Here is a 10099-nt window from a genome sequence, read left to right as displayed (position 1 = left end):
CCTAAGAAAATTTGGTTTTTTTAAAGTATTTTTTTCAATGCCTATAGAAGGCGTGGATTTTTAACGAATATTTTGTCAATGCATATAGAAGATTTAAAAAAATAATATTTTTTCGGAGTTTACACCAATCGTTATATTTTAAAGAATATTTTTTCAAGGCGTTTACAAATAGTGGATTCTTTTTCAAATTCTTCGCAAAGCATTGTATTTTAAAGGATATTTTTTCAAGGACTTTACAAAGCGGGGTTTTTTATATAATAATATTTTTTTTTTTAAATGGGTTGACTTTTTACAAAAAATAAAAATTAGAAGAACTCTACCAGGCCCAGATATTTAAAATTGTTTAAAAGAACTCTACAAGGCTTGGATTTAAAATAAAATAATTTTACAAGGACTTTACAAGGCGGGATTTAAAAATAATTACAAGGGCACAACAAAACTTAAAAAAAAAATCCAAAAGGTGTGGATTTAACAAAAACATTACAAGAACTTTACAAGGCGTGGGTAAAAAAAATGCCTACAAGGATTCTAACAGACGTGGATTATATATATATATATATATATGGACGTCTTTGAGCAACCGTGGCATCCACCATTTGGTATGCTGCAACACTATCCGCTATCCAAAATTTATCTTGACAAAAAATCCAATACACGTTATTCTAGGTTCGATTTGGTACGCTGTGCACAAATTAGTCCTAAGCGGACAAACTTTAGTTATTTGGTACATCATTTTGATTAAATCGGATGAAAATATTTATGGAAGCTATACTTAAACTTGAAACGTCTTCAGTCCAATACGATATGCAATATTTCAGTTAAAGCGAACAGACATTGGCTCCTCTATTTGCACAATTGACATAAAATCGGACTAACGTATATATGTGAGCTATATTTTAATCTGAACCGATTTTAACCAACCTTAGCATACTTCAATCTAGACCTAATTCAATACTCTGTTCAAAATTTTGTCTTAATCGGACCAATATTGGGAGAGTGTGCACCAAAACCAAACCAAACTTGACATACTTTAATCCAGACCTAATTCAATACTCTGTGCAAAATTTTGTCTCAATCGGACCAATATTGGGAATTTGGTGTACCATTTACCTAAAATCGGACCAAAATATATATGGGAGCTATATCTAAATCTGAACCGATTTCAACCAAACGTGGCATACATCAATCTAGACCCAATTCAATACTCTGTGCAAAATTTTGTCTTAATCGGACCAATATTAGGAGTTTTGTGCACCATTTACCTAAAACCGGACGAAACTATATATGGGAGCTATATCTAAATCTGAACCGATTTCAACCAACCTTGGCATACTTCAATCTAGACCTAATTCAATACTCTGAGCAAAATTTTGTCTTAATCGGACCAATATTGAGAGTTTTGTGCACCATTTACCCAAAATCGGACGAAACTATATATGGGAGCTATATCTAAATCTGAACCGATTTCAAACAAACTTGACATACTTTAATCTAGACCTAATTCAATACTCTGTGCAAAATTTTGTCTCAATCGGACCAATATTGGGAGTTTGGTGCACTAATTACATAAAATCGGACCAAACTATATATGGGAGCTATATCTAAATAAAATACATCGACGGACGGACAGACGGACATGCATAAATCAACTCAAAAAGTTATTCTATGTATATTCTCAAAAGGAACCATGTGTCTATCTCGTTTCCTTTTGCCTATTACAAACATATGCACAAAGAAGGGTATACGAATGTGTTGAGGTGTTTTTCGTGGTTTTTTTTTCAGGGTTTGGAGCAGAGTGAAAATCTGGTCAATGGTGGATTTGCCAGGTCTGAAGCCGCATTGGTATGGTCCAATAATGTCGATGACCATTGGCTTCAGTCTTGCACACAGTACGCCGATTAGCACTTTATATGCGATGGGAAGGATACTTATTCCTCTATAGTTGGCACATATCGTCTTGTCTCCTATTTCGTGCACGGGACACATGATGCTGAGGTTCCAATCATTGGGCATGCATTCTTCTAAACAAATTGTACTAATCAGCTGGTGCATGCTTCTTACCAGCATCTGATCACCAGTCTTGAATAGTTCGGCTTGTAACCCATCGGCACCTGCTGCCTTATTTTTCTTCAGTCAATTGATTGCTATTCCGACTTCATTTTGGCTAGGTAGTATACACTCTATACCGACATCTATTATTGGTTCTGGGGTATTCTCTTCACTGGGGTATTCTCTCTTTTCTTAAAATAAGTTTCTCCTTTTCTCCCGATAGTCCTCCATCGCATAACGCGTTGCTACTGTCCGCAGGGTTGCCCTATACGCTTCATTTTTCATATCAGTAGTATTACGACACTCCTGATTTTTTGATGGTGGTCTTTGGTACCCAAGTGTTGATTTTGTCCTTCTATATTATTATCGGGACAAGGGGTACTTTCGTCAATCAGTTGGGTAAGTTGAGCGGAGTATGCTTCTGCTATCTGTTGTGTTTGCAGCTTTTCGATGTCAAATTTCCGTGTTACATTAGATCGCACCTTTGCTGCTACATTAAGACGAGAGCGTACCTTTGCTGCCACAAGTTAATGGTCCGAATCGCTATTCGCTCCTCTGATCGATCGGACGTCTAAAACTCTGGATGAATGCCTTCCGTCTATCACAACATGATCGATTTGATTTCTCGTTGTTCGATCGGGAGAAATCCTGCTAACTACCATGTTTTTTGCTGCTGCGAAGTCAATCAACCTCACGCCGTTGTCGGATGTTTCTTCATGGATGCTGAATTTTCCGACGGTGGGGATAAAGATATTTTCCCTTCCGATTTTTGCATTTAAATCTCCTAGCAGAATTTGTCATAATGTCATGGCCAGGGCAGTGGTCATATGCTGTTTCTAGGCGCTCGTAAAATATGTCTTTGGTCTGTTCATCTTTATCTTCGGTCGGAGCATGGGCGCAAATGAGACTTATGTACAAGAACTTCGCTTTTATACGGATTATAACAAATCGCTCATCTACTGTAGTGTATCTGGAGACGAGGTCTTTTATTCTGCTGTTAACCATAAATCCGCATCCAAATTCACGTTTCGTTTCATGGCAGGTATAATACAGGGCTTAATCATCTGATTTACTTACGCCAGTCCCTCTCCAACGCATTTCCTGTAAGGCAATGATATCGGCTTTGTACTTCTTGAGTGTACCCGCCAAAGCGAACACTTCGCCTGTTCTGTACAACGTGCGCACATTCATTGTGCAGATTCGCAGATCGTGGTCCTTTATACGTTTGCGGGGGTCGTCAACGTGGGTTTGGATTTCTGTTTCTTTGCTTTTTCATAGTAGGTTCGGTTTTCCGAGTGTGGGCAACTAACCCGACGCCTCAACCCATTTGTTTATAATTCATATGTGTGAAATTGCGGCACATATTAGCTCATAATTTCATCGGGTGATGAAAATAGCTAACACAGGTGGCACCACGGGGAGGTCAGTGTCCACATTTGAGATACAAGAGGGACCAAGATAAGCCTGCACTTCGTCATGTTAAAGCCAATCAGAGCCGTTGCTTGGTATCTATCAACAGGAGTTGGTTCAGCCAAAAGCCACAGAGATGTAAAGATTTTTCTTCAATCGCTTTAGGATTACCAATAAAAAATTCATAACTCAAAAGCATGACCTGAGGCGAAGTTGTCCCTCTGGGTTCTGGAATTCTCCACCCCCAGACCATGAAATCGAAGTCACATTTTTCGAAATTGGCAATATAGCCATTGTAATCATATAGACTTCTAATGAAATATCCACAAGAGAGTGCAAATATCTCAAAATATTTCCCAATCTCGGAATATAGATCTGCAGAAATTTAGAGTGTGTAGGGTATTATATGATCGGCCCAGGCGACTATACCGCTCCGCTCAATCTTCTACAAATTTTCCTAATTATCAACCTTATTTTTTTTATGGAATCTCATTAAAAAGGAAATTATTCTAAAATGTCCAAACAACAACAACAGCAATAACAATGGTAGAATAAAGCAAATGTCAACATTCAAGTTGATAACCCTGTTGAAGCCTTGACTGAATGTTCTTGTGAAAGTTATAAATCTTTTTCGCTTTGATAATAATAATAATATTTTGCTGTTTGCTTCTTCTTCATTCAAACTTTTTAAATTGGATTTGAAAGCTAAAAAATGTTTCTAGATTTTCTTTTATTCGCGTGATGTTTTGCTTTGTGCAATCTCATGATGTAGACGATGCTGATGATGGCAAAGAAGAACATTAATTAATAATTTCCAAACAGAAACTTTCAGCCTTATTGCGATTTGTTATTGCTGTTATTGTTGTTGTTTGCTTTTGCTGTTTGCGTTCAAATTAAAGTGACTACTTCTGTTTGATGATGAGATTGATATGACTTTCACGTATTCGGGGTATGCGTGGTGAATAAATAAATGTGTTGCCGTTGTTGTTGTTGTTTTCGCAGTTCCTGGCCAGTTGTTGATTGCCAACAAAATAAAAAAAGTTTCCTTTAATTTTGCTTTGCAACAATTAACAGAACACACACTACCCCACACCTACACTTACTCACGCACGCACATGTGTACACACAAACTTTTTGGCATTTAGCTAATTCTAAAAGTAATCTCATCAATATCCTCGCCTTGGGATTAACCTGGATATTATTGCAAAAGTTTTTGCCATAAGTTAATACCTTTAAAGACATTCCATTTCATTTATTTCACTTTGAAATGCCAATTAATGTGAAATGTTGGAAATAACAATTAAAACCAGGCGAAAGGCATTAAAACAGTCTGAACATGTAAATAAAAAGGATATGTGCAGGTGGTTATGCTTCACTGCATCTTTATTGGGAGGATAGAGTAAATGCTTCAGAGCGAGCATGAAATTCAAAGAGTTTCGAAGCACTGGAATGGCAAATGGAAATAACTTAATCCACCTAAAACTCGACTATTTATGATTTTAGTAACATTTTAAAGGTCCAATAAGTATGTAAATATTATTATTTCACAAGAACTATGAAAACCCCTTTCTTCAGAAAAAATCGTTTTTATCTATGTATACCAAGATTTTCTATATGAAAAAATATATATATATATATTATAACCGTACTGATTTTTTCTGTACAAAATTAAAAAGAAAATAATTATTTCCTATAAAGACGTCCTTAAGCCGCATTCGACAGCACTATCCGTTCAGAGGTGTTTAAAGCCATGTTTGCGTTCGGCATTCCTGCAAAATTAATACGGCTATGCAGTATAACTTTAAGTGGCACAAGGTCAGCAGTTAAAGTAGGAAAGGACCTATCAGAGCCCTTCAATACCGAACGAGGATTCAGACACGGTTACAGTTTGTCGTGTGATCTTTTTAACATCCTACTGGAAAAGGTCATACGAGACGCAAAGGTGAACAGAAATGGCACTCTGTACGATATAATGGGTCGAACATTGCGAGCGGTAACAGCCACCTTTGAACAAATTGAAAAGGAGTCTATCAAAGTGGGTCTGGCAGTAAACGGCGAGAAGACCAAGCTGATGGTATCAACGCGCAAGACGTCCAGTAGACTCGGACCAACTGTGGAACTTGAGAACTACAGCTTCGAGGTAGTTAAAGACTTTATATACCTTGGTACCGCCATAAATAAAACGAATGACATCAGTTTTGAAATTCGGAGAAGGATTGTGATGGCCAACAGATGCTACTATGGTCTAAGTAAGCAGTTTAGAAACAAGGCCACCTCCCGCCAGACCAAACTCACACTTTACAAAACGCAGATACTATCCGTTCTGTTGTATGGATAAGAAGCATGGGTACTTGCGCAAGCAGATGAGGCAGCTCTTGGGGTGTTTGAGAGAATATCGGTGAATACGGTGAATATTGGCGTCGAATGAACCACGAGCTTTACAATTTATACGCGGACATCGACATAGTCAGTCGTATTGAGCTGCAGCGACTACGGTGGCTAGGCCATGTTGTGCGGATGAATGAAAATGCCCCAGCTCAAAAGGCATATAAAAATGAGCCTACTGATTGTTTCCGTAGAAGGGGAAGGCCACGAATTAGATGGAAAGAACGTGGAACGTGGTCTTCCAAATTGGTGGACTTGCGCACAAGACCGACGCGCTTGGAAATCTTTTTTAAGCTCGACTTATGGAACAACCGTTCTGTAACAAGCCAGCTAAGTAAGTAACAATTGAACTTAGGACTTGCAGAATTGCCACAAATATTACGGATTGACAAATAATAGGCACTTTGCAATGAGAAAATACAGTCACGTCCGTTGGAAACTACGCCTATGCTAATAGAAATTGATGGGTATCGGTCGATGTTTATAATTTTTGGTAGGAATATTTGCCACTCAATGTGAACCAAAAATATGGAATTATTTATTTAATATGTGTATTTACTAATTATACCCTCCACCACACTGCATAGAATCACTTTTTGAGACGATTTACGAATGTCCGTCCGTCCATGTATTTTTGTGAACAAAGTACAAGTCGCATTTATGATCCGATTTGGATGAAATTTGGCATAGGTCACTTATTTGGTCCAAGGACGAACCCTATTGAAATTGGGACAAATCGGTTCAGATTTAGATATAGCTCCCATATATATTTTCGTGCGATTTAATGCAAATGGTCCACCAAAGTCCCTGTATAGCTTTTGATTTGCACAAAATTTGGCACAGCGTAATGAATTAGGCCTAGAATGATGTGTGATAAGTTTCCTAAAAATCGGTTCAGATTCAGATTTAGCTTGCATATATATTTTCATCCGATTGTGAAGTTGTTAAGGGTATCATATAGTCGGCCACGTCCGACTTCACTACTTTCCTTACTGGTTTTTTATACCATTCACCACACTCTGGTACAGGGTATTATGTTTTTGTGCATATGTTTGTAAAATTCAAAAGGAATCGAGATAGACCCATGCTCCCTCTTGACAATATGCTTTCTGAGTCGATTTACGCATGTCCGTAAGTCCAGGTATTTTTGTGAACAAAGTACAGGTCGCAGTTATGATCTGATTTGAATGAAATTTGGCACAATTTACTTATTTTTCTCCCATATATAGTTTCGTCCGATTTTATCTTAATGGTGCACCAAACTCCAAATATTTGTCCGATTGAGACAAAATTTTGCACAGAGTATTGAATTATGCTCAGATTGATGTGTGCGAAGTTTTTTTTTGAAATCGGTTGAGATTTAGATATAGCTCCCATATATAGTTTCGTCCGATTTTAGGTAAATGGAGCACCAAACTCCCAATATTTGTCCGATCGAGACAAAATTTTTCAGAGTACTGATTTAGGTCAAAATTGATGCATGCCAAGTTTTGTTAAAATCGATTTATGTATAGCTCACATATATAGCTTCCTACGATTATATGTAAATGGTGCACCATTCTATCAATGTTTGTCCGATTGAGGCAAAATTTTGTACATAGTACTTAATTAGGTCTATATTGATGCATGTAAGTTTTGTATTGGATTTTGTGTCGAGATACATTTTGGATTGCGCGCTGTGTTGCAGCATAGCAAATGATTGACATTCAATTTTTCATAAATTTCAGATTGGTACCCAAAGTGGTGAAGGGTATCATATAGTAGACCCCGTCCGTCTTTTAAACATTCCCTACTGGTTTTTAAATTAGGTTTTCCCTTTCGAGTCGAACTTAATGATGGAAGTTTTGCAATGTTTTTGATGTCGAAGGTGGCACAGAACATGGGAGGTGTATGGATTAATTATCCATCGCTATAGCAGCATTTGCTTTGGAAAGAACTGGTTTTGGAGTGAAAATAAATGTCCGACCGTGATAAATCTTAATTTAATTCGAAGTAGAACTTCGCATTGTACCTGATGAGCTACGGCGAATCGCTTTGCACAGTGTTGGATGCTTAGGTTCTTCCCCTGGCTTTGTTTTTCATTACAAAACGTCGATCATTAATCTAGACTCGAAAGACAAAAACTGTCTTAAAAATATTTTTGATGAGCCATGTCAATTTGTTTGCCTGTGTGTTTGCTGTTCCGGATATGTAAAACATATAAAAATAATTTCTTACACATGTTCAATGCATCATCAGAAACAATTGGTTTTTGTCCCACTTTAGCATTTAGATTTATGGTCAAGAATATCAGAGTTATAATTTTTTCACACCTTGATAAGGCCGTCGAGAAAAATAAACTTACTTACGATTATATGCGATTTTATCACCTTATAAGTGTTAATGTAATTTTTAATGTGCTATTTTAAATTTATAAATTTATTTTAAATTATTCGCAGTTTAATTGGCTCCTAATGTCCAGAAAAATAATTCAGTTTTCCCCATTGTGTAGAACAGGAAATATTCATGTTATTATACTGGTTACCTACCTCATCAATAAACATTAGTTAGAGGTGTGAATTTAAATGATACGCCACCTACTACGATCATAAACTATAATGGCTTCATGAATAAATAGCACAAAACTTGTAGCATAAAATTAAAAAATAACTTTAATGCGTTATTCTATGGATCATAAAAATCTGTGGCTAAAAATATCTTCATCATCATCATAAGAATTGATTCCGACTGATAACAAATGCATTCTGTGAAACAATGCAATGAAAAAGAGCAGCAGCAGCAACAACACCAAAAATGATTGACCCGTTGCGATGACATTGGAAACCCCAAATTTAAATGATATTTGCAGCATCGTCAACATATGTGTTTGTTGTTTTTGTTGTGGCCCGTCACAATAAGAAGATTATTTTAAATTTGTGTTGCCAAATTCATAACCTGCTGGTATTATCTGCGAAATAATATCTAATGCAAAATTTCGAACATATAAAAACACCTACTACGCAGAGAGCAGATCATAATACGACGAACAGTTCATCTATTGAAAGCTAATCTACAACAAATAACAATAACAACAATGCGTGCCTTCATTGTCTTGTGTTTGGTGGCTGTTGCCTGTGCCGATAAATTGGGTTATAACTATCAGCCCGTTGGTCACTCATCCTCCGGATTGTCCTTCACTCCTGGTGCAGGTGTTGGTTCTGCCAGCAATGTAGCACCCAGCTACACTGGTGGTGTAGGTTCTTATGAAGGTCAAGGCTCCGTCGCTCCAAGCTACACTGGTGGTGTTGGTTCATACGAAGGTCAAGGCTCTGTTGCTGCTCCCTCTTTCGTCCCACAAGCTGAACTCGAAAAGGAATTCTATACCTTCTCTGCCAATGATGCCGATTTCAATGAACCCGCCAGCTCCGAACAATTGGCTAACTCCTTGAAGAAGGGTCTCCGTGTTGTCTTCATCAAGGGCCCCGAAAACAACGGCTTGGAAGATGCCGCCTTGGCTTTGGCCAAACAAGCTGCCCAACAACAAACCGCCATCTATGTTCTCAACAAACAAGCCGACCTTTCCGATTTGGCCAACAAACTTAACACCATCAACACCGGTAACAACAACAAACCCGAAGTTCATTTCGTCAAATACCGTACCCCTGAAGATGCTGCCAACGCTCAACGTGCTATCCAAGGTCAATACGATTCTTTGGGTGGTTCTTCTCACAACTTCAACGGTGGTGTTGCCCCCGTTATCAACTTTGCTTCTCAAGCTCCCGTTGCTGCTGCTCCCGCTGCTTCTACTCCTGGTGCTAGCTACTTGCCAGCTTCGATCTTCCGTCATTAAGAGATATAGTTGATTGTGATGATGTATTTTGTTGTTGTTAGATTTATAGAACAATAAAATAAAGTATTTGTTATTTGTTGTTAAACTCGAATTTAAAATGGTTTTTGTTTTGAAAAATTCCAAGGTATCTTTAAGAAATATGCAAGAATGTCAGAATATTTTATATATGTATTTGTCGGACGTCCATAATTGTGAGCCCGACAATATTAAACTATTCAGCAATGTTCAAAGGCTTGCCTATTAAAAACACTATAGAGATCGCATTTTTAATCCTTCATAAAACTTCTTTTGTAAATCTAGTCCTCTGGATCCTGTGAACCTCTATAAAAAATTCTTACAAAATCTACGCTTCTAGATCTTATAACCTGTAGAAAAAATCTACACTTCTGGACTTTGCAGAAAAAATTGTATTAGTACATTCCTGGA

At 37.4% G+C, this 10099-nt stretch overlaps 1 protein-coding gene across 1 annotated transcript; it reads left to right on the top strand.

Annotated features, from left to right (window-relative positions):
* Window positions 1–8917: 8917 nt before the first annotated feature.
* LOC133321064 (uncharacterized) lies at window positions 8918–9673 on the top strand. Its single transcript, XM_061530165.1, has one exon. The coding sequence runs from the start codon at window positions 8918–8920 to the stop codon at window positions 9671–9673; it is 756 nt and encodes a 251-aa protein (XP_061386149.1).
* The last annotated feature ends 426 nt before the right edge of the window (window positions 9674–10099 follow it).

This window comes from Musca vetustissima, unplaced genomic scaffold, assembly GCF_032173495.1.
Source record: "Musca vetustissima isolate MV318-11 ecotype Yass unplaced genomic scaffold, APGP_CSIRO_Mvet_v1 utg21966, whole genome shotgun sequence".
Taxonomy (NCBI): Eukaryota; Metazoa; Arthropoda; class Insecta; order Diptera; family Muscidae; genus Musca; species Musca vetustissima.
Note: the sequence above shows the minus strand (reverse complement) of the source record. Positions and strands in the feature narration are given on the sequence as shown.

Coding starts and splice junctions, on each gene's coding strand:
- LOC133321064 (XM_061530165.1), top strand. CDS start 8,918: ATGCGTGCCTTCATTGTCTTGTGTTTGGTGGCTGTTGCCTGTGCCGAT.